This window comes from Theropithecus gelada, chromosome 7b (genome assembly GCF_003255815.1).
Source record: "Theropithecus gelada isolate Dixy chromosome 7b, Tgel_1.0, whole genome shotgun sequence".
Lineage (NCBI taxonomy): Eukaryota > Metazoa > Chordata > Mammalia > Primates > Cercopithecidae > Theropithecus > Theropithecus gelada.
This window is the reverse complement of record NC_037675.1, coordinates 79,198,449-79,224,107: the sequence shown is the minus strand read 5'-3', so window position 1 is coordinate 79,224,107 and position 25,659 is coordinate 79,198,449. Positions and strand designations below refer to the sequence as shown.

Genomic DNA, 25,659 nt, shown 5'->3' with positions numbered 1-25,659 from the left:
CTTGCCACAGCAAGACCCAATGCCTATGGCTCTCTTTAATGTCCCCCAGAAACCAACCCTTCTGCAGGGCTAGGAGCTGCATAGCAGGAAGAGTGGAGGTGTCATCATCAGAGCTCAAATCCTGGTTCTGCTTCTTACTAGCTATGTGAACATGGCTGTTACCCTCTCAGGGCCTCTGCCTCCTCAAATGGAAAACCAGAATGGTAATCTACCAGCCTTGCAGTTATTGTAAAGGTTACAAAACAGTATCTGTAACACATCCAGCCAATGTACACTACATAACAAGTACCAAATAAACACAGCCATATGTTATTATCCACCAACACTAATACCTACCACCTTGTCTGCCTTTACCCATCTGTGTTGGTCTGTTCTCACCTTGCTATAAAGAAATACCTGAGGCTGGGTAATTTATAAAGAAAAGTGGGGTGGGGTGGAGCAGACGCTATTTAAGCCAGTACAACATCTGACTTAGGCTAAGTCAATCGGAGTCCTGCAATTGGGGAGCAGGGTCAGGCCCTCTTAGGTGTGAAGCTGAGGAGACGTGAGGGTAAAAGCTGCCAATGGTAGCTGGTCATGGAGGGAAGCAGCTGACGCACAGAGAGAAGTTGCCGGGAGAGATACAAGAGTCCCAGAGGAGCACCCCAAGGCCCAACTCTAACCCAACCCTATCTACAATGCAACACATCTCCTTTTTTGCCTTGGCTCATTCAAGTCGGAGTTAAGATTCTTACAACTACAGAAGACCTAATGCACCCATCTGCTGTGGGCTGAACCGTGCCCCCCAAATATTCATATGTGGAAGTCCTAACCCCAGCCTAGAATGTGACCTTATTTGGAAATGAGGTCATTGCAGATATATTCATAATTAGTTAAGATGAGGTCACACTGGAGTAGCACAATCATAATCCAATATGACTGTGTCCCTATAAAAAGGGGAAATTTGGACACAGAGCCAGACACCCACATGAAGAGGATACCATGTGAAGATGAAGGCAGAGATCGGGGAGATGCATCCCCAAACCAAGGAACACCAGAGATTGCCAGCAAACCCCCAGAAGCTGGAGCCAAGGCTTGGAACAGATTCTCCCTCACGGCCTCAGAAGGAACCCACCCTGCTGATACCTTCATCTCAGACCTCTGGCTTCCAGAACTGTGGGACAATACATTTGTTGTTTAAGCCACAGGTTTGGGGCTAGCCCTAGAAAACAATACGCCATCTGACCAAAGCTCCCTGCCACTCCAGGCCAGCTTGTCGGCTCTCTGGGCATTGAATTACCTGTGGTCATCACTCACCACCAACTGCCAACCCTGTGTGCCCTCAGAATTCCCCTCCTCAAATCTTACTCATCCTTCAAGGACCAGTTCAAAGCCCAAACCCCCACCACCAGGAACCCATCTCTGAACTTCCCCTGAACTTCCCATCCATCAGCCCCACAGCTGAGGGCTTAATTGTTCTCTAATTACTCCCTCTGTGCTCGGTTCTGCCTGCTTGGCTGTGGAGGGAGGGGCACGGCGTTAACATTCTGTATATCCCCCGCTGCAGTGGCACATGGGTAAGAGAAGAGCAGTTGCTCCACAAATCTGTATTCTCTAGGTGAGCAAACCAACAAGTGGTGGGCCCCAACCTTCCCGGGGTTAGTGAACGGGGCCACCGTGGGCTGAGGCCTTTTATCTACAGGAAGTGGGTAGGGAACAGTCCAGACACACCAGCCGATCAGAGGGCTTGGGCACGACCCTGCACACTAGATCCCAAAAGAGGGGAGGCACCCCACGTGCAGCCTGTGGACCGAGCGTGAACCGGTGAACACATTAGTATAATCACCCCAAACCACTGGCAAGACAAAAGACTGGCAGAAGGACCAAAAGAACTATAGGATCCTGAACTGAGGAAAAATACGGCTTCCTCAAAGTCCACAGGAAATCACAAGGTCCCAAGGCCGATGAAAGCTGCGGAGGCCCGCTGGGTGGCTCTGACAGCAAGGCCAGCCCGATTGCTCCACTGAGTGCTGCCCTCTCTTCTGGGCACTGAGCTTCCATCTGAAACAGAATAGTCCAGGAGAAAGAGCACAGGATCAGGAACCAGGAGACCTGGGTTCTAGTCCTATTTCTACCACCAACCAGTTGTGTCATTGAGCAAGTGACTGCCCCTCTCTGAGCCTCAGTTTCCTCACCCGTGAAATGTGGGGGTCGCATTAAATGATTTATAAGCCCTCACGACCCGTGAGTGATTCTCCCAGATGACTTTTGTCCAAAGCACTTGCCACTGAACAGAAGGTGAACAGAGTCAGTATTTGTTAAACCTCAGGAAGATCGAGGCACCAGGCAAGGTGCTGGATACAAGATGAGGGTGCCGGTCTTACTGCCAAATTTCATCCTCACAATGACTCTACACATGATAAGCACAGCTGACAGTGAACTGGCATATACCATTCACCAGGCGGTGCACTGTGGCTGGGATATAGCATCCTATCCTCACCGCAGCCCTGTTCATGGGAAGGCTCTCTTATCATCCCTGTTTACACATGAGGAAACCAAATCTCAGCAAAATCACAAAATTTACCCAGAATGACATAGAACATGGTGACACCAGGATTCAAGGTGCAGGACACAGGCTGGGAGCAGGGCAAAGACAGGGGACAGGCCTGCAGGAGGGCAGTGGTCACAGGGAGGAGGCCGGGCCAGATGGGCCATCAGCAGGAAGCGCAAGCCAGGGCCACCTCAACCATTGCCTTGCCTCTCCCGCAGTGACTAACGGCAGGCCATCCGTCCGCGCTGACAGCAACGCTTCCTGCCATCCATCTCCCACTAGTTAAATTGCAATTTTATGGCCAAAATCTCTCTCTCATAATTGATAAAAATCTTCTTTTGATGTCAGCATTATTGGGGGGGAAATGGGTTTTTTTCTTCTTCATTATGTTTTTAATACAAATGTATTTTTTATTGAGAGCTGCTGGGAAGGCAGGATGAGGCCCAGCCGGGAGGAGGTGATCGCACTCCCTGGCCCCCAGTTCTCCTACACGTGGCTTCACAGCCACCAGATCCTTCTGTTCCATTCCCAGAATACTCATCTGGTACCCTTCTCAGGGACAGTCTAGGGAGACAAACCAGATGCCTGAACAAACAAAGGTGGTGCTCAGGACCAGGAGAAGCAAGTCTACAGATCGCCGAAGGCTTCCAGGAGGGCTTCCAGGTAGCTTTGGGCCTGTGATGCAGCCTGGGCTGGTAGAGGGTGAGCTGACCTCATCTGGACCCTGCCAGCATGGGAGAACGGCACTCCAAGGGGCACAGCCAGGGCACTCCAGGGGACAAGGACCCCAGGGGCTAGTACAGTACCTGGCACAGAGGAGGTGCTCAGTAAATGCACATGAGTAAACAAGAGGAGGATGGGGAGAAGTTGGATCAGCGCTGGAAAGAAGGCAGCAAAGAATATGAGAGCCTGGAGGCATCTCTCCCCTGTGGGGGCTGCAGGCACAGGTGGAGTCTGTCCCCAGGGTAGCAGGGGCTCTCCTACCCCCCTTCTGCTCTAACCACTTCCCTACTCCCAGTCCAGCCCAGGGCATGCTCAGCCCTGGATACAGTCCATACCTGGCCCCACCAGGACACTGTAAGGGAAGCCAAATCTGGCTGCCACCTTACAAGTGAAGAGGGCTAGGCGAGTGGGTCCTAAATACAGCATAGCCACCAACTCCATGACTAAGGGCACCTGTGACTCCTCGTTGGCAAACTGGCCAGACTTCCACCTCCGCTCACCCCTCATCCACGGAATTAGCCCTGCCTGGAGACCAAGAGCACATACGTCAGAGTCCCTAATCCAGAGGAAAGCTGCCAAAGAGCCTTGGGAAACTGCAGCAATTAACGCTAACCAGCTGAGCTGCCCCCCAGGTAACCCCCCAAAGTGGAAGACAGAGCCCTAGAAACCCAGGCTGCTCCTTAGGGAGCCTGTGGGGATTTCCAAAAATAGCAGGGAAGGGGCTGGCCAGGTAGAGTGCTGGGTACTGATCAGGAAGAGGAAGAGAAAGGAGGATTATTCTAGCAAAACAGTACAGTCATGTGCCGCATGACCAACATTTTGGTCAACAATGGACCACATATGCAAAAGCAGTCCATTATATTAATAACACCATATTTTTACTGTACCTTTTCTATGTTTAGATAGATAAATACTCACCATTGTGTTACAATTGCCTAGATTCAAGCCTCCCCTCAGTCTCACATTCTGAAAAGAACAGGCTACACCATATACCCCAAGTATATCGTAGGCTATCCCATCTAGGTTTGTGTAAGTATGATGTTCACACAGCAACAAAATCGCCTAATTATGCATTTCTCAGAACATATCACCATCATTAAGCAACATATGACTGAATAGGGGACAGAGAGTTGTACCAGTTATCAGAAGCCCAGGTAAAGATGGAACTCTGCCATTTACGAGTCTCTCAAAACCTCAGTTCCTGTTCATATAAAGCACACAGCAGAATACACAGGAATAATAATTTTTTTTTTTTTTTTTAAGGCAGAGTCTCGCTCTGTGTCCCAGGCTGGAGTGCAGTGGCGCGATCTCGGCTCACTGCAAGCTCCGCCTCCCGGGTTCACGCCATTCTCCTGCCTCAGCCTCCCAAGTAGCTGGGACTACAGGCGCCCACCACCACACCCAGCTAATTTTTTGTATTTTTAGTAGAGACGGGGTTTCACCATGTTAGCCAGGATGGTCTCAATCTCCTGACCTCGTGATCCGCCTGCCTCAGCCTCCCAAAGTCCTGGGATTACAGGCGTGAGCCACCACGCCCGGCCACAGAGATAATTATTAATGTTTACTGACCCTTGCCCTGCAGCAAGCTTGCTCTAGGTGCTCCACAATCTTTAACTCCATCCATCCCCACATCAAGCCTAGGTGGCAGGTAGTGTTATGATTCCAATTTTAGGGATCAGGAAATGGAGGGATAGGACAGAGAGGGTAAGTAACATGCCCAAGGCCACAAAGCCAATATACCAACAGGCAGTTTGGCTCTTGCCTACCGCCAAGGCTCGCTATGAAGCTCCAGGCCGTGTGAAAGCAGACTGAGGGCACACATGTGCAATCCTGGCAGAGGGCCACGTGGGGAATTATGACGGTTAATTTTATACGTCAACCTGGCGGGGCCACGGCACCCAGATATTGGGCCAAGCATTACTCTGGATGTTTCTGTGAGGGGTTTTGTTTTTGTTTTTGTTTTGATACAGGGTGTCACTCTGTCACCTGGGAGGCTGGAGTGCAGTGGAATGATCTTGCCTCACTGCAACCTCCACCTCCCGGGTTCAAGGGATTCTCCTGCCTCACCCTCCTGAGTAGCTGGGATTACAGGTGTGCACGACCACACTTGGCTAAATTTTGTATTTTTTTTTAGTAGAGATGGAGGTTTCACCATGTTGCCCAGGCTGGTCTCGAACTCCTGACGTCGGGTGATCTGCCTGCCTCAGCCTCCCAAAGTCCTGGGATTACAGGCATAAGCCATCGCACTCAGCTGTGTGAGGGTACTTTTAAGTGACATTTACAGTTTGTTTTATTAATTCAATTTTTTAAAAAACTTTTTTAACAGAGATGGGGTCTCACTATATTGCCCAGGTTTGTCTCGAACTCCTGGGCTCAAGCAATCCTCCCATCTCAGCCTCCCAAAGTGCTGGGATTACAGGCATGAGCCGCTGTGCCCAGCCAAGATTTACAGTTATATTAGTGGACTGTGAATAAAACAGATTACTCTCCATAGCACGGGTGGGCCTCATGCAGTCAGATAAGGGGCTGAATAGAACAAAGACTGACCTTCCCCAAGCAACAAGGAATTCTGCCAGCAGGTAACCTTCAAACAGCCTTCAGACTTGAACTGCACCATCGGCTCTTCTCTCCAGCCTGCTGCGTCACTCTGCAGATTTTGGACTTCCCAGCCTCTATAACCCACATCGGCCAATTCCTTAACATCAGTTGGTCTCTTTTTTTCTCTCTCTCTCTCTCCATACACACACACAAGTAAACATGCATGCACAAACACACACACACACACACACACACACACACACATATTCATATCCTATTGGTTCTGTTTCTCTAGAGAGCCCTGACTTACACAGGAATGAAATCCAGCCCAGCCCTGGCCAACCTGCCATAGACTGGAGGAAGGGATGCAAAAAGAGAGCGCCTTTCCCCCACTCCCATCAAGTTCTCCACAGGACAGCAGAGGTGCTGTGTGCCCCTCACCGAGGCAGGCCTTCTCCTGCCTTGTCTTTCCACTTCTGCCTTGTTCGTGCTGGTCCTTGCACCTACAGTGCCTTCTCTCTGCCCCACCACCGAGCAGGATAAACCGTTGATATTCTTGGAGGAAAGGCTTCTTTATCTCTTTTCTGAACATTTGCTTAAACCTTGAGCAAACAAGACAAGCCGCCCTCCCACTGCACCCACAGGCTCTTACAAAACAACTGGATATGAATTATTCTACCTGTTGCACAACGGTACCCCTGCACCTTCTCTCTCCTTCATTCTCATTGAAACTCCAGTCAGATGGTACATCAAGAACACAGAGCACCAGCAACATACACTTGTCCCTAGATACTATGGGGAGCTGTAAAATAAGGTCCCCTGGGAGGAAAGATCAGGGGGTGAAAAACTGATAAAAACTAATTTCAAAGTACAAAAGCCAAACCACACCACCCAGACACCAATATAAGCATTGCCCCTAACAGAGGTATTTCTGTGCTCCATGCCAGCAGCTGGCCTCATTTCCTTCAGTTTCTCATGGGATTTCAGAGGTGGAAAGAACTTTATCTGATACAACTATATTCTAGGACATAACTGGATCTTTTTTTTTTTTTTTTTTTTTTTTTTTGAGACAGAGTCTCACTCTCTTGCCCAGGCTGGAGTCCAGTAGGCTGATCTCAGCTCACTGCAACCTCCGCCTCCCGGGTTCAAGTGATTCTCCTGTCTCAGCCTTCCAAGTAGCTTGGATGACAGGCGCCCGCCACCACACTCAGCTAATTTTTCTATTTTTAGTAGAGACAGGGTTTCACCATGTTGGTCAGGCTGGTCTCGAACGCCTGACCTCAAGTGATCCACCTGCCTCAGCCTCCCAGTGGGATTATAGGCATGAGACACCATGCACGGCTTGGACCATTTCTTGAAATAGGCTGTAACAAGATCTGACTTGTCTGTATGTCATGGGGGCAGGTATAGATGTGTGTGTGTGTACATGACCAAAGATAACAGCACGGTGCGGTTCACAATTCTACAGATCATCCCTTAATTCCCACGATAACTCTATCCCCAAGCTTCCCACCCACCTCAGACCTCCCCATCTATATCTTCCTGCCCTTTTCAAAGATGACCTCATCTCCCACATTACTAAAAATTCAAGCTATTAGGCAAATTCTTTCAATCACCCAACCACAGGCCCCACCCCACTCCGTATATCTCAGTTTCTTCATCCTTCTTTTGATCAGTCCCTCCCCAAGTCCTTCTCTCCCTCAGGCTCACATTCTGAAAAGAACATTCTAGGCCCTTCATAATGTAGCCTCAGCCCCAAACCTACAATCTCTGCTCCAGTATTCACCGGCTGAATGCCTCATTGTAATCAACAAGACTTCACTGTTCACCTCCGTGCTTTATGCTTTCCTGTCCCTGCACCTCTGCTGAGCCCAGCTTATTAATCAGTAATCACTTCCTCCAACATCCACGTCCTCCAATTCCATCCATCTCTAAGGGGCTGGGTCAGAGGCCACCTGCTTCAGAAAGCCTCCATCTGCCCAAGGCAACCTCTCTCTCCTCAGCAAGCTCCTTGAGCACTATGTGGCCATGTATTACCATGATGAGTGAACCTCCCAGGACCCTGGACTGTGAGGACTGGAACGAGGTCTTACCCATCCCTGGCTACACCCAAGTGTCCATCACTGTCCTTTTTCACTAAATACCAACTGCGTAGACCAGCAGGAGAGAGAAGGAATGAAGGAAACGGTGCTGAGGCACAGAATCACTAGCCATTAGAGACTGTGGAGCATCAGAGAACTCCTAACCCCAATGCCACGTCCTCCAACATGGAGCCAAGGGCTCAGGCACCCAGCGTGGTCAACAGCCTCGTGGCTGAGGCCTATGCATACCCATTCAGGGTGTAGAGATGTCAGTCTGGATTCCTTCAACAGCATGAACCATGTCCAAGAGTGGAAACAGCCCCAGTCTCGTCCACCTGGTCAGGGATCCCTCAAAAGGGAAGGGCCAGGTCTTCACAACCATCCCTGACTTGCAAGCTCAGGCGCCATCTGCTGGCCAAGGTCAGCACTGCATCTGGACCCACAGCCCCAAGGGCAGTCAAGGGGACCAAGGCTGGGAACACCCCTGACCCAGTCCAGAGCCTGGTCACTTTTGAGGAGACAGAAACGACCCCACTTCCCAGAGGCTGGGCTCCTGTTTGCCTCCTGGAACCTGTCTTTCAGGATATAAGCCTAACATCCAAAGAAAGGAAAAAAGTAAGTTTCTTTCTGGTAATACTAGCTGAGAAACTTCCAAGATACACACATAGACACACACAACTGCTTTTTTTTCCTGCCAAATAGAAGCTGTTATGTAGAGGACAAATCACCAGCCTGGGAATTAGAGGACGTGAGGTCTTATCCTGCTGCTTGTCATGGGCCCTCCCTTAGCAATGTGGCCCCCAGCACACTCCCTGCCTGAGCCAATGCTATGCAAGGATGGTGCCCCTTCAAGTGCCCTCACCTCGGCACTGATGGTGCCAGCTGATGTGCAGAAATTCTGACTGATCCAGAAATGAATATGAACCGTGGGGTCCAGAAGTACTGCACCCTCAATCTTACCCCCACACCCATGCTGGCAACACCCCACAGGGCCGGGCCCCACCTGCCTGTGACAGGGACGGGTCTGAGGACATAGTGACCTCTAACACTGCTGTTGGCCATCCAAGTGTCTCTCTCACCGCGCCTCCACTCTCTACAGTCTGAGCTTTAGGAGCACTTACGGAATCTCTGAGTCCAAGGTAACCTCAAGCCTATCTGAGGACCGGGACCTAGGAAGGTGGTGAGGCAAGACTGACAGCCTCTTTTAAGCCAGGGATGAAACAGAGCTTTCTACAGGTCTTGGGCTGCCATGGAGCTGAGGATGAGTGGGGCCCACTCAAGCATCCTGGGGGCGAGACTGCTCCCCGAGAAGTGTCATGGGAGGGGCTGGAGGAGGCTGGAAATGCCAAGTGAGTGACATTCCCCCGCCCTCACACCCCCACACGCACCCACCCTTCTTCCCACATGGCCCCGCTCCCCTCCCTCCACCCACACACTGGGAAAGTGTGTCACCAAGGAACAAATGCCATCTTCCCAGGGGGAGGAGGAGGACGATGGCAGGGAAGACGGAGTGTGTGCCTGTGGGGCCCTGGTAAGAACCCAGAGGGCTCTGAAGAAGCTCCCCAGCTATGAGGGATGCCCCTCAGAACCATGACATGGACAGTGGCCCATTTTCTCAGGGAGCTAAAGAAGCATTGTGGGGCAGGAGCCACATGGCCACTGTGCGCAGGGCTAATCGGCAGGGGGTGGAGGGGATTGGAGAAGGGGCCCTGAAGAGCAGGCGACGTCCTCCAACCCCAAACATTCTTTAGCCAGCTGGGTGGACCACCATGACTGCTGACACTCCAAACTGCCCTCACTCCACCCTGGCTTGGGGACAGCCACTGACATGCCCTTGTCCCACCTCCCTCCCCAGCTCGCCAGACAAGTCAGCCTCCAAGGGTTAACCTGCTGCCTTCTGCTCCTTTTTTCCACCCCCAGAGAGCTGCCGCACGCCAGCAATGATGCACTTCACACTGGTATTACCGTGATTTATTTAGTTTTAATTTTGGGGTGAATCTCGTGCTGTTAGAAGCTGGGGGCCAAGAGTCTTGTTAAGAGGCAAAGCCATACGTGGGCCGGCACTGTGCCAATTCAGTCCCCTCTGCCTAGGGTCCTTCTCTCCTGACCCTGCTCCTCCCAGCTTGCAGCCTGCTCCCTGAAGCCAGCCACAGATCGGGTTTACCTTTCACTCACTGTCCCTCCCTTTGGAGGAAATGTTCCTCAGTGGCAGAGGAGTCAGAGACGTTTCTATGCTCACCCGCTGTGTGATCCAAGCCCCGCATCAGGCCAGGATATCACTGAGAAGCGGGACACCTTTGGATGGATGCTGCGTAGCTGGGGCCGGCTCCACATTAAGGGACCAATGGTCAGGGCCAGCTCCCTGTAAAAAGGGAACCACTGGTCTTTATCAAACCTCTGCCCCACTCTCCCGGCCCTGCGCCAAGTAGCCTAAGGACACTATTTCTAGTTCATCCATTGGCTCTTTAAGCAGCCCCAGGGCACCTGCTAGGTATTGTTTTGGAGCCGTAAATAGAGTAAAAGGACTGTCTTGGTCTTCATCCTCAAAGACTATGACTTGCAGGGAAACCCTTAGACACAACTAATCAATCCACAAGTTGCACAAGTGCAGGGAGCAAAGTTCTGCAGAGCCCAAAGGAGGGATAAGATCGGTCAAGGAAGGGTCACACAAGACTTCCTAGAAGAGCTTGGGTTTGGACGGGAAACCCAGCACCTAGCACCCTGCCTGGGATTTGCTAGCTGAGTAGACAGATAGGCAGATGGCCTGAAGTCACTTGACAAGTAGAGAAAGAAGCAAAGACACCAGGCAGATGGTAGACCATGGCACAAGCACTGAGGACTAAGAGAACACAGTGAGCTTGAGACAGGTAGCACAATGGGACCAGAGCATGGGGAAATAACCATAATAGTATAGAACACCATTACTATACAAATAATAGCTAATATTTGTTGAGCACTTGCTCTACATCAGGTACTACACTAAGCACCTTCTATTCATTATCCCATCTAATCCACACAGCAACCTTATGTGGTGGGCTACAGATAAGGAAAGTGAGGTGCCAAGATCAATCATGTGTGCAAAGTCCAAGCTCTTGGCTCTAGAGTCTAAACCACAGTGTCACTCTGCCCCACCAACTTATAGACAGGTAGGTGGAAACCAGATGGGATGGGCTTGAAAGCCCTGCTGAGGATAAAGCTTCAATAAGGCATTAAACCTTCAGTAAGTGACAGATATTATTAGGTTGAACCATATGAATCATATATAGGTTTCAGGTCAGTAACAGTCTCATAGGAACTATTTCATATGGTTGAACTGGTATGTTTCACTGAGGGCCACTGAGATTCCTTCTAACCTCTTTGATTTCAGCACTGAGAGTGGCTGTGACATTTGGTTTTGTGTCACTGGTGGATCCCCAGCACCCTGGCCGAGACTGCAAGAATTCAGCTGGGGCCTTTTCTGAAGCATCCCAACCCAGGCCCATCCCCGCTGCAAAGGTGGGTACCTCCTTGCCCAGATCCTCTCGGATGACCTGGCGGATCTCTTGCATGCTGCTCTGTGGAGCCTGGCTGTGCAGGACCTTCAGCGTGCTGGTGTACTCCTCTGGCAACAGGTAGTCCAGTGCCCCCAGGTGCTGGCCAACCTTGATGAAGGTGCCCCGGTTGGCACAGCAGAGCTCACAGAGACGCCTGGCAGAGCGAAGGTGCACCTGCAGGAAGACAGGCCAGGGCCAGAGAGGTGTGAGTACAGACTGTTCCCTAGACCTTGTTCCCTTCACCTTCCTGCTCTGCTTGAAAACCCTCATTACCCCACAATGTCCAGGGAAGGTGCATGCACACACGCGCGCACACACACACACACACACACACCTTCTCCCTTGGTGTCCAGCTTCCTGGTACGTAGGGCAGTCAACTCCAACCTCATACAGAGGCCGCCCTTCATACATGGCCCAGTGCTTCCTACCTCCTCCTCTTCATCAAAACTTACCTAGTCTGGGTCCCCCTCCCTAGAAATAAGCATTCAAGGCTTTTAACCAAGTCTAACCTACTAATGATTCATTCAAGGGACACGGAGTTAAAGTATTTGCCACCCACCCCTCAGACATACCAATTATGCTTTGTTTGTTTGGATTGCCACGTTTTATAAAACATGGTCATAGGTATTGTATCTTTTAATCTTCACAGCACCTCAGGGAAGCAAGTTTTGCTATCTTTAAAGAAGACAAATTAGGTTGTTTTGTTTCTAAAGAAATTGCTAGGCCGGGTGCAGTGGCTCATGCCTGTAATCCCAACACTTTGGGAGGCTGAGGCAGGTGGATCATGAGGTCAGGAGTTCAAGACCAGCCAGGCCAAGATGGTGAAACCTCATCCCTACTAAAAATACAAAAAAGTTATCCGGGCATGATGGCAGGCACCTGTAATCCTAGCTACTTGGGAGGCTGAGGCAGAGAATTGCTTGAACCCAGGAGGTGGAGGTTGCGGTGAGCTGAGATCATACCACTGCACTCTAGCCTGGGCAACAGAGTGAGACTCCGTCTCGGAAAAAAAAAAAAAAAGAAAGAAATCGCTAATAAATATCAAAGGAAGGTCTAGAAACTACTCCAAAATCTACGGTTCTTTGGTGCAGCAAACTTTAGCAGAGGTCTCTCATTAACTAGAGAAGTCACTGTAGTGAGGGGTATGAGGCAGGGCAGGTTGTCTAGGACAGAGAGCAGCCTTAATTCACATCTGGGTGCTCACCGGTCCTTCCAGAGTTGGAAGGTGGCCCCATCTGCCCCCAGGCTGCATATCCACAGTCATCCCTGCAGCCCAACTGAGGGCCTTGGTACTATAAGAGTCCTACCTTCTAAGAGCTAAGCCTCTGAGGCAGGATGAGGCCATGGGCACATGCAGAAGACAAGGGACCCCAGTACCCTGTGGGGACCTGGCATCTGCCTTCTCCCAACTCAGTCAACCAAGAGAGTGAACCACGAGGATGGACTTACACTTTTCAGTGCCACGTAGGATGCTGATGTAATTAACACATATTGGGGGCCATAAAATCATCTGAGGAGTTAAATAACAGTTGACAACAAAGGTGGAAGAAGTGTTCAAAGATCCTATATAATTAGTTGCCAAGTGAATCACACAGGAAATTTAGAAATTAAGAGGAGTTTTTTTGTTTTTGTTTTTGTTTTAGCTCCCACATATAAGAGAGAACATGTGATATTGGAGGTAGAGTGGAAAAACAGATAACAAACTAGGAAATATGGGTGGTGGGAAGGGCGAGGATGAAGAGAAGTGAATTAAAGGGTACAAACATAAAGTAAACTTGAAGGGATAAATTCAATGTTTGAGAGCAGAGGAGAATGACTATATTTAGAAAACTGTATTATACTCAGGTGATAGCTACCCTAAATACCCTGACTTAATCACCACACATTATAAATGTGTAAGAATTTCCCACGTACTCCATAAATTTGCACAATTTTTTTTTGAGAAAGGGTCTCGCTGTGTCTCCCAGAGTGGAGTGCAGTGGCATAATCATGGCTCACAGTAGTCCCCATCTCCCAGGCTCAAGCGATCCACCCACCTCGGCCTCCCAAAGTGCTGGGATTACCGTCATGAGCCACCACGCCCAGACTGCTGCTGCTCAGAAGAGACGGCTGCAGCCCTGAACACCCTCAACCCAGCAGCCAAAGGGCCCATCCGCCCACCTCCTGCCACAGCAGAGGGGATGCCTCACACTCCAGGCACTACCAGGCCATCCTTAGGCCCGCAGGCACCTGTCCACTTCGAGCTTTGTGAGACATTTTTTATTTTTATTTATTTTTTTTTTTTTTGAGACACCTAGGCTGCAGTGCAGTAGTGCAGTCTCAGCTCATTGCAACCTCTGTCTCCCAGATACAAGCGATTCTCCTGCCTCAGCCTCCTAACTAATTTTAGCCACGCACCACCACGCCCAGCCAATTTTTGTATTTTTAGCAGAGATAAGGTTTCACTATGTTGGCCAGGCTGGTCTTGAACTCCTGACCTCAAGTAATCTGCCCACCTTGCCCTCCCAAAGCGCTAGGATTATGTAATGAGTTTTAATCTGCCTCATATTAGTGAAAAGCATTGTCACAGCCAGCTTGGTTTGGGGTATGGGAGGGAGGCAATGAATAGCTAATAAAATCAACTCAGTGTTGATTAGTTATTGATTAGGCAAGATGGAGTCAAAGCAATCCCTTTACCCACATCTAAAGCCCCAAGAGCAGGGGCCCTAGTCCCCAAGCTAGGCAGAAAGCTATCAATGTCAGACTGAATCCATGGGGCTCCCCATGAGAACTGGGCAATATCTCCAATGGGGCTTAGGGTCGTGTAAGTGACAGAGAGGAACGAGACCATCCGATAGTCATACATACACACCCACACACAGAGAGACAGGCAGACACAGAAAGAGAAGGCGACAGACCCCAAACTGACCTTTGATTAATTCTTCTAGTCAGAAACTTAAGCCCCAAAGGAATGAAATGTTAACAGTGGTATCTCTGGAGTGTGAAATTATAAGAGTACTTTTTTCTTCTATATAGGTTTTCTGTATTTCCCAAATTTCTTTTTTCTGGACACAGAATCTCATTCTGTCGCCCAGGCTGGAGTGCAGTGGCGTGATCTCGGCTCACAGTAGCCTCTGCCTCCCGAGTTCAAGTGATTCTCCTGCCTCAGCCTCCCAAGTAGCTGGGACTACAGAGGCCCGCCACCATGTCTGGCTAATTTTTGTATTTTTAGTAGAGAAGGGGTTTTTCACCATGTTGCCCAGGCTACTATCGAACTCCTGAGCTCAAGTGATCCACCCGCCTTGGCCTCCCAAAGTGCTGGCATTACAGGTGTGAGCCACTACGCCTGACCTGTATTTCCCAAATTTCTTATGAATAATAAATATTATGATAATGTGGGAAATTTTTTTATCATCCCTTTTCAGCATCTTCTGAGAATGGAAAGTCCAGCTGATCATTTTTTTCAGCTTTAAATGGACAAGATTCTGCGCGCAGACTGGACCAGTTTTGATCAGAGAGAATCCAGCATCTCTTTGCTAATCTGGCAGGGTCCCACGGCACACATGTGTGCTGTCCATCAGAAAAATGAAACTGTAACTCCTCATCCCCAAGAAATCAGGCCCACAGTCTGCAAGTTCTCTTTTCCAGATGTTAACCTTTACGTTGTCATTTAGACAACAAAGTAAAGCTCATCATGTCTTAGGGGAAAAAAACGAGGTACAGTTTGTAAACATATTAAAAGAATTTAACCTCAGACTGAACCCCACCCTGACCACACATAGTTCTGTAGTTAAGAACACAGGACTTCAGAGTGTCTCAGGCTACATCCCAACTTTACCACACAGAAGCTGGTGGACTTGGGCAAATTACGTAACCTTTCCCTACTTCAGTTTTTTCATCTATAAAAGTAAGATAATAATAGTACCTACACCTCATAGGGCTGCTATGAAGATTAAATGAGGTGAGGTAATATACGTATCCATTTAGCCAGAGCTGGTACTTCTATACTTACTACAAGGGCATTGGGATTTGTTTCAATCACATGCGGTAAGACACACAAACACAGAAATGATTACCATGAAAGCAGAAGCCTTTACTGACAAGTCTCTAGAAATAGATGGCATGATGGCCTGCCATGCCAGGCCACGTGGGGAAAGAAGCACCAGAATCAAAGGCAGAGGGGGAAAGCAGGAAAATGTGGACAAGAGCCTTTGCTGCTATTCCATGTGAAGGAATGGTCAAGGCAGGGTAAACAGGATAGCACTGGTTACTTTGAATAATTTCACTGGGCTCTGGGGCATAGGAGCTGTCCCTAGTTGTCTACTACCTAATGATGGGGGAATTAGGGCAGGAGAATAGTAGTACAGAGTAAAAGAGCCTGATGAAGTAGGTGGTTGTGAGGTATGGGCTCTGAATTGGTTGATTTGCATATGAAAAGCACACTCCCGTGAGTGGGTGGCTCACGCCTGTAATCCCAGCACTTTGGGGGGCCAATGCAGGTGGATCACCTGAGGTCAGGAGTCCAAGACCAGCTTGGCCAACATGGTGAAACCCTGCCTCTACTAAAAACACAAAAAAATTAGCTGGGTGTGGAGGCAGGCACCTGTGATCCCAGCTACTCAGGAGCCTGAGGCACAAGAATCGCTTGAACCCGGGAGGCAGAGGTTGTAGTGAACCAAGATCACACCACCATACTCCAGCCTGGATGACAGAGTGAGACTCCATCTCAAAAGAAAAAAGCACACTCCCAAGAGAGCTGCTACCTATCTCTAAGAATTAGTTGACCCTGGGAGCAGCAGTCCCTCCAATGCCAGCAAAACCAAGATGTCAAAGCACCAGAAAATACAGAAAATAAAAAATAGGATTAATCCAATACTCTAACTATACTTCCTTGGGGATCTCATCCAGTATCATGGCTGTAAATACCATCTTCACGTTGATACACACAGATGTGTATCTCCTGCCCAGACCTCTCCTCTGACTGGAGCTTGCTGATTACAGCTGCCTCTCTAACATCAATTACTCCGATATCCAACAGGCTCTTCAAACTTAGCCTGACTTTCCCACCACTCCCACTACCACCAAACCTGTTCTTCCCACAGTCTTCTCCACCTTAGGAAATGGCAAGGTTAAACTTGGACTTTTTCAGGCCATAGATCATGATGTCAACCTTGACATTTCTTCCAAAACAGGAACTAAAATTACCTTCCCATCTGAAAAACTGGACAGCATATATAGAACAATGGTGTTCAAGACACTTGACATTAGGCAAGGAAGAAGAGTGATTCCCGAAAGATGAGAAAGAAACGAGGTGAACATGATGAATGCCCCAGTTCACCGCACTGGGAGCTCCCAGGCTGAGGTGGCACGGAGGGGAAGCCAGGTAGTGACCGGAAGACTCCTCAATTGAGGAGATAGAGCTGAGAGTCCAGAAAGAGTTCAAAGGACAGAGTAGCAAAGAGGAGAGAGCTGTACAAAGAAAGAACACGAAAGGTCTGCAGAGATCCCACTGCATATACAGCTGAGTACCGATCAGCACCTGCATACCCAAAAATGGTCTGAGTACAGGAAAAGAACAACCCAAAAGGTTTAGGGTTAACAGTACCCAGCATCCACATAGGACCTATTTCCACCCGCCAAATTGAAAAAAAACTCATCATTCATGGGACATTTGTGGCAATATCCAGAAGGGCTTTGCATCAGTAATGGCATATATCCCAAAACAAATACTGTTCCATTCCCATCTAACAAATATTAAAAGCAAGATCTGAAAAAAGCAAACTACTTCAAGTAACTTAACTGTGTCCTAGAACAAAGCTCAATATTTATAAGAATACAAAAATATCTACCACCCTAAAAATAAAAGCACAATGCCAGGCACAGTGGCTCACACCTGTAATCCCAGCACTTTGGGAGGCCAAGACAGGCAGAGCACCTGAGCTCAGGAGTTCAAAACCAGCCTGGGCAATACGGCAAAATTCCATCTCTACAAAAAATACAACAATTAGCTAGACACGGTGGCACGCACCTGAAATCCCAGCTACTTGGGAGGCAGAGGCAGGAGAACTGCCTGAGCCCAGGAGGCAAAGGTTGCAGTGAACCAAGGCCTGGATGACACAAAAGAGACAGAAAGAGAATCCTATCAAACTTTTAGAGATGAAAAACATAATGCATGAGATGAAAAGCACACAAGATGCGATTAATGGCAGATTAGACATTGTAGGGGAAAAAAAATTATCAGGCCAGGCATGGTGGCTCACACCTGTAATCCCAGCACGTTGGGAATCCAAGGGGGATGATGGATTGCCTGAGCCAGAGATTTTGAGACCAGCCTGGGCAACATAGCAAGACCCTGTCTCTAAAAAATATATATATAAAAAAGATTAGTGAACTTGAAAACCTGGCAACAGAAACTATTCAGAATGAAACACATAGAAGTAAAAATAATTTTTTTTTAGTGAAAAGAACATCAGTGAAATGTGGAACAAATTCAAGCAGCCTAGTAAATATGTAGTTGAAGTCCCCAAAGGAGAAGAGATGAGGAGTGAAATATATATATATTTATAATTAAATATATATAAATTATAATTAAATATATAAATATATATTTAAAGAAAATGGCTGAAATTTTTTTCAAATTTGTTTTTTTTTAATGTATAAACTAATAAATTCAAGGACCTCAACAAGCCCCAAGCACAAGAAACATGAAGAAAGCTACATGATTTTTTAAAACAATTTATACAGAGAAAAAAGATACAGACAGAAGAATAAAGATAAGAATGATGGCAGATTTTTCACTGGAAACAATACAAGCAGACGTTAGTATAGCAACATCTCTGAAAACAAAGAATTCTAAACCCAGCAAAGAAAATTTTTCAAAAATAAAGGTATAAAAGTTCTTGCAGACATAGGAAAACTGATAGATTTCATATCCCTGTACTACAAGAGATGTCAAAGAACCAGCCAGGTGCAGTGGCTCACACTTGTAATCCCAACACTTTGGGAGGCAGAATCAGGCGGATCACGAGGTCAGGAGTTTGAGACCAGCCTAGCCAATATGGTGACACCCCGTCTCCACTAAAAATACAAAAATTAGCCGGGCGTGGTGGCATGAGCCTGTAGTCCCAGTTACTCGGGAGGCTGATGCAGAAGAATCGCTTGAACCTGGGAGGCAGAGGTTGCAGTGAGCCGAGACCACACCACTGCACTCCAGCCTGGGCGACAGAGCGAGACTCCATCTCAAAAAACAAATAAAAAATAAATAAAAACTAAAGAACCTTCAACAGGCAGAAGAAAAATGAAACCAGATAAAAATATGAATCTATATAAGGGAACAGAGAGACCAGAAATAACAACTTTATGAGTAAATACATAAGAACTTTTTTATACTTTATATATCTTTAAAAGAAAAATGATTGCTTAACCAAATTAATAACAATGTAATGTGGTGTTTATAACATAAAGGCATGTATTACATCGATAGCATAAAACTTGGGAAGAAATGAAAGTATACAATTTTAAGATTCTTATACGATTTTAAGATCCAACATTTTGGGAGGCCGAGGCGGATGGATCATGAGGTCAGGAATTCGAGACCAGTCTGGCCAATATGTTGAAACACTATCTTTACTAAAAATACAAAAATTAGCCAGGCATGGTGGCACACACCTGTAATCCCAGCTACTTGGGAAGCTGAGGCAGAAGAATCGCTTGAACCTAGGAGGCGGAGGTTGCAGTGAGTCAAGATCGCACCACTGCATTCCAGCCTGGGCAACAGAGCAAGACTCCATTTCAAAAAACAAAAAAGACCCAAATGTATACCACCCAAAAGAAATGCTCTTCAAATATAAAAACACAAATAGGTTAAATGTATTGAGTTGGTGCAAAATAGCTGTCTTCATTAAAAGTAATGGCAAAAACAGTGATTACTTTTGCACCAACCCAATAGAAGGATAAAAAAAGATATATCAGGCCGGGCGCAGTGGTTCACGCCTGTAATCCCAGCACTTTGGGAGGACGAGGCAGGTGGATCACAAAGTCAGGAGATGGAGACCATCCTGGCTAACATGGTGAAACCCCATCTCTACTAAAAATACAGAAAAAAAAAAGTAGCCAAGCATGGTGGCGGGCACCTGTAGTCCTAGCTACTCGGGAGGCTGAGGCAGGAGAATAGCGTGAACCCGGGAGGTGGAGCTTGCAGTGAGCAGATATGGCACCGCTTCTTTCCAGCCTGGGCAACAGAGCGAGACTCTGTCTCAAAAAAAATTTAAAAAAAAGATGTATCGTGCCAATGCTAATCAAAAGAAAGATGAAACAGCTATATTCATAGCAGACAAAATTGATTTCAGAGAAAAGAATATTATTAGGGATAAAGAAAATCATTTCATAACAATAAAGGGATCAATCCATCAAGAGGATATACTATCCTAAACATTTATGCGCCCAATAACACAGCTTCAAAATACATGAAGCAAAAAAACTAAAGGAACTGCAAAGAGAAACAGAAAAATCCACTTTATAGGCAGGGATTTCAGTATCTTCTCAATACATGATATAACAGATAGAAAATAAGTAAGGATATAAAAGACTTGAACACTATCAACTAATCTGAAGTGGCATTTATAGAACACTCTGTCCAACAACAGCAGAATATACATTATTTTCAAGTATAAAAGGAACATTTGCCAAGAGAGACCATATTCTTTTTGTTTGTTTTTTGAGACATGGTTTCACTGTGTCTTCTAGGCTGAAGTGTAGTGACACCATCATTGTTTACTGCAGCCTTGAACTCTTGGCCTCAAGGGATTTTCCTGTTTTGGCCTCCCCAGTAGCTGAGACACAGGCACACACCGCCACACCTAAGTAATTTTTTAAAATTTTTTGTTGAGTCAGAGTCTCACTATGTTGCCCAGGCTGGTCTCAATCTCCTGGCCTCAAGTGATCCTCCTGCCTCAGTCTTCCAAAGCACTGGGATTACAGGCATGAGCCACCACATGCAGCTGACAGACCACATTCTGAGTCATAAAGCAGATCTCAGGAAACTTAAAAGGATCAAAATACATAAAATATTTTCACTGACTACAATGGAACCAAAGTATAAATCAATAACCACAAAATATCTGGAAAATTCCCAACTATTTGAAAACCAAGGCTGGGTTCAGTGGCTCATGCCTGTAATCCTAGCACTTAGGGAGGCTGAGATGGAAGGATCACTTGAGGCCAGGAGTTCGAGACCAGCCTGGGCAACATAGTGAGAGCCCATCTTTACAAAAAATAAAAACAAAGACAAATTAGCCAGGTGTGGTGGCATACGCCTGTAGTCCCAGCTACTTGAGTGGCTGAAAGGTGAGAGCACTGCTTGAGCCCAGGAGGTCAAGGTTGTAGTGAGCCATCATCATGTCATTGCACTCCAGCCTCAGCAACAAAGTGAGACCCTATCTCAAAAAAAAGAAAGAAAACTAAATAACACAGTTATTGCAATGACCCGAGATTGTGCCACTGTCCTCCAGTCTGGGCCACACAGCAAAACTCCATCTTAAATAAATAAATTAATTAATTGATTGCTTAAATTAAATTAAATGCATGAAGTCTTTCACACACATTATCTCACCTGACCCAGGTAAGAGCCCTTGAGATAGGTACTATCATTCTCCTCATTGTACAGATGAAAGAAGTTGGGCTCCAAAAAGTTAGAGGTCTTACCAAGGTTACTCAGCCAGTAAATAGTAGATTCAGGGTTTGAAACATTGTCTTCTAATTGCAAAACATCTGTCTTTCTCTACACTCTGCTGCCTGTCTACACTGTTACACATTCCTCATAAGTTAGAAGAAAAAGCAAGTGATGTGACTGCCTTCCACAATCCCAGAATGAAGGGCAGAGCAAGGAGTTCCTTTCCCCCAGGGTGGCTCAAAATCCTCCTTTTGTCTGAGCCTCTCCTGGAGAAGATGGGGTTTCTGCCCATGCAGTAGCTCCATGGATATGATCAGCTGCTCCACTTCGGGTCCACAGAAGAAAGAGCAGGGAAGCAACCCTAGACATGGCCAGGTTGCAACCAAACGAGGCTGGGACCCAGTGAGAGGCCCAGAGCAACAGAGCTTTCCAATGTCAAGGACAATGACTTGACCATTCCCCAGTGGGAAGGCCTTCCTCCCACCAGCCCCCACTCCACCCTTTCTTAGCAGGGATCAGCTGGGCAGACCCCAGGAGGGTCTCTGTTGGAGGATCCAGAACAGACGTTTTTCCCAAAAACCAGTCAGGATGTGGAATCACAGATGATTCACTCAACGAGAGCCACCTGCCCATCACAAGATACCCAGAGAGCCCTCCGCACTCCTGTCTTGAATCATACAGGGGTCAGCTCAAAGCCCCATCACACCAGGCCTGGCTTCCAGGACAGTCATGGACTCCTCCTGAGTCTCAAGGCTTCCCTGGGTCCCCCTCAGGGTCACCCAAAGGGAACTGTGACCCAGGGTCCTGCATGGCTGGATTAAGATGGGGAGAGGACCATAGCATAGCTTTGGGTCTAGGCTCTGACTAGGCCCTGCTTTCTAAGACTATAGGAGAGGCAGCTGTAAGAAGAGGGGGCTGGCACCAGCTGGCTACTGAGGTCCAGTCTAAGAACAAGGTTCAGGGTGGGTGGGAGAAGATACACTGGCTTAGGGGAGCAGAGATGGTCAGAAGGAGATGTTATAGTGACGTTCCAGTCAGAGGAGCAACTAAGCAAAATGGCCAAGAGAGGCCCCATGTGGCAGCTGGTCCTTGGGGAACCACAGCCAAGCCTCCAGGGCTGCATCACACACCCAAACCAAAATGAACTTCTCGGGAGTGTAAAGTATGATAGCAAAAACTGCCCCAGAGCTGCAGGTAGTTACAGATCCAGCACCGTCTCACACCTGGTTATTAGTACTGTGGGACTTTTCATTATGAAATTACAAATTCCAGGAGCACTTCAAACCCAAATGATTCCAGAGCATACCATGGAGAAGAGAGAGAAGCAACTATTTCTGAGGGGCAACTCTGAGGGATACTTCAGAAGGAGTGAGCAGGGGATGATTTTGTATCTGTGTCCACCAAGAACCTAGAAAGACAATGCAATTTAAAAAGGAACATTTTGGCCGGGCGCACTGGCTCATGCCTGTAATCCCAGCACTTTGGGAGGCCAAGGTGGGCAGATCACTTGAGGCCAGGAGTTCGAGACCAACCTGGCCAACATGGTGAAACTCCATCTCTACTAAAAATACAAAAATTAGCTGGGCATGGTGGTACATGTGCCTGTAGTCCCAGCTACTCAGGAGGCTGGGTCAGGAAAACTGCTTGAACCTGGGAGGCGGAGGTTGCAGGGAGCTGAGGTTGTGCCACTGCATTCCAGCCTAGGGGACAGAGCAAGACCCAGTCTCAACAAAAAGGAAAAAAAAAAGGAATATTTTAATTGAGCTACTATCACAGATTAAGTATTTACTATGTGTTAGGCCCTACTCTGAACCCTTTATACATGTATTTTCTCATTTAATTCCATAACCATCCTATATGGTAGGCACAATTATTATCCTCTCTTTTAAAGATGGTAAAGTTAAGCCTCAGAAAGGTTAAATGGTTCGGCCAAGGCCACACAGCTAATTAGTGGCAGAGCTGGGATCTGAATCCCGGCAGTCTAACTCCAAGACGATAATGAAATACCTCTTAGAATACCAGTATACCTCAGAAGAAAAAGTTTTGAATCAAGACTCAAGGGACCTGGATTCTGGGACAATTCTGCCAATTACTGCCCCTACTTATGCAATCCTGAACAAATCATCTCAGCTTCTTGGACCTCAGCTCATCTGTAAATTGAGAGGTTGAGCAGAGTCAGGAATAGCAAGTGAGTGCATATGTGCCTCTCCTCCGTTACTGCGCCCGTGCCACACATCAGACATCACTAATCAACCACAGCACGCACTCAGTGAGTCCAGGTGACGACTTGCTTATTCTCCAACCTGCACTCAACCACTACTAATCAACTGGAGTTTGCAAAGGAAATGTCTTTGCTTTCCCAGAGCTAGATGTTTCTAAGATGTCTTCTGACTCTAAAAACCTACAACCGTTACTGGGGTTCTAAAGACAAAATTTTAATTCTAGCCCCAACTCCAAGTAGATTGTTGTCTCTATGCCTCAGTCTTCCTTCTGCAAAATGGACAGTCTGTCCCACCATCATCTATGTGGTCAGCTCCACTTTCTCCCCTGTCCCAGTGAACTACACTCCAGGTCAACGCTCAATCTGAGTTACACAGACCGAGTCTGCTCTCAATGGACCTGACAGGAGAGAGCTAAGACCAAAGCCACTGAGATGATAGGATGAAGGGACACCGGTTCCTTTGCATTAAGCATTGTTTCCAGAAGGTTCCAGTCAAAATGAGAATATTCCCTAGAGGTGGTAACATAAGAAATTATGATCAGGCCAGGTGCGGTGGCTCATGTCTGTAATCCCAGCATTTTGGGAGGTCAAGGTGCGTGGACTATGAGGTCAGGAGATCAAGATCATCCTGGCCAACATGGTGAAACTCTGTCTCTAGTAAAATAAAAAATAATTAGCCGAGCATGGTGGTGTATGCCTGTAGTCCCAGCTACTCGGGAGGCTGAAGCACAAGAATTGCTTGAACCCAATTGCTTGAACCTCCAGGCAGAGGTTGCAGTAAGCCAAGATTACGCCACTGCACTCCAGCCTGAGCAACAGTGAGACTCTATCTCCAAAAAAAAAAAAGGAAAGAAAGAAAGAAATTATGATCAGTCATTGACATCCTGGCAGGAGTTTCTTTACCTGTTTCTTTCCAGCCAGAGCAACTAACCTAGAGCAGATTTCTATGAAATGGGACAGTTTCCAAATGTAAGTTCTGTTTCAGAGAAGCCCATCCTAAAAGGAAGGTGGCAGATGGGGGTATCTGGAGAGGGCAGTTGCTAGTGGCTAAGAAAGCTTAATGAACACACTACATACAACATAAAACATAAAACATACTACACAGCTGCCAAGGATACTTGCATTTTAATAAAGAACAGATTTTAAGCCAAAGGAATTACTTTCTAATGGTGGAATTACAAGCATCAATAATGATTTAGGGAAGAATTAAGCAAAGAAAGTTGTTCCAGCATCCCTGAAATCCCAACAAATGAGCTGATGTGACTGTACAAGCCCTCAGCAAACAGCAAATGAGCTGCAAATTTAAGGGATTAATAATATTATTACTGGCAACTTGTGACTCCGCCTGCCAGTGAGCAAGCCTGCTACCAACAGACAAACCCAGATGCCCACAGGAGCCCAGGACACGTACTCTTTGGTCTGGAAAGCATCCATTTGGGAACCCAGTTGCCAGAAAAGCTGAAGAGAACCCTTCCCTCCATCTGCCCCTTAATCACACACACTGAGAAGATGCATAATTAATTTGTTCTCAACAGTTGTTCAGCAGCTAGAAGAGTGAGGGCATCTCTGGAATGGAAATTACAGACAAGAAAAACAAGCATTAGGCCGCGAGCAGAATGCAGCAGCCAGCCTGCTTCCCTTCCCCTCCACGCTTGCTCAGGCCACGGGCCTGAATGTGGGACAGGCGTCTTTTTCATTTCCTCACAGCCTTGGGCTCTTGGGGGCTGGTGGGAAAGAACAGAAAACAAAACTCTGGCCAGACAAGGTTACACATGCCTGTGATCCCAGCATTTTGAGAGTCTGAGATGGGAAAATCACTTGAAGCCAGGAGTTTGAGACCAGCCTGGGCAACTTAGTAAGACCCCACATCTACAAAAATTTTTTTTAATTAAGAGTAGTGGCACACACCTGTGATCCCAGCTACTCAGGAGGCTGAGGCAGGAGAATCACTTGAGTCCAGGAGGTGGAGGTTGCAGTGAGCCATGTTTCAGCCACGGCACTCCAGCCTGGATGACAGAAAAAGACCTGGTCTCAAAAAAAAAAAAAAAAAAAGAAAGAAAAGAAAAGAAAAAGAAAAACTACCCTCAGCCAGGCACGGTGGCTCACTCCTGTAATCCCAGCACTTGGGAGGCCAAGGCAGGTGGATCACTTGAGGTCAGGAGTTCAAGACAAGCCTGGTCAACATGGTGAAACCTGTCTCTACTAAAAATACAAAAATTAGCTGGGCGTGGTGGCGCACACCTGTAATCCCAGCTGCTCTGGGGGCTGAGGCAGGAGATTTGCTTGAACCCAGGAGATGGAGATTGCAAGATCGTGCCACTGTACTCCAGCCTGGGTGACAGAGTGAGACTCCATCACAAAAAAAAAAAAAAAAAAAAAAAAAA

General features: G+C 47.4%; 1 protein-coding gene across 1 annotated transcript in view; it reads right to left on the bottom strand.

The window, feature by feature from the left end:
• The window catches only part of ADCK1 (aarF domain containing kinase 1), a 129,728-nt gene that overhangs the window by 63,547 nt on the left and 40,522 nt on the right, over positions 1–25,659 (bottom strand). Inside the window, exon 4 of the mRNA XM_025393027.1 lies at positions 11,376–11,579. Within this exon, the coding sequence (XP_025248812.1) occupies positions 11,376–11,579 (204 nt within the window). The remainder of the gene's footprint in view (positions 1–11,375; positions 11,580–25,659) is intronic.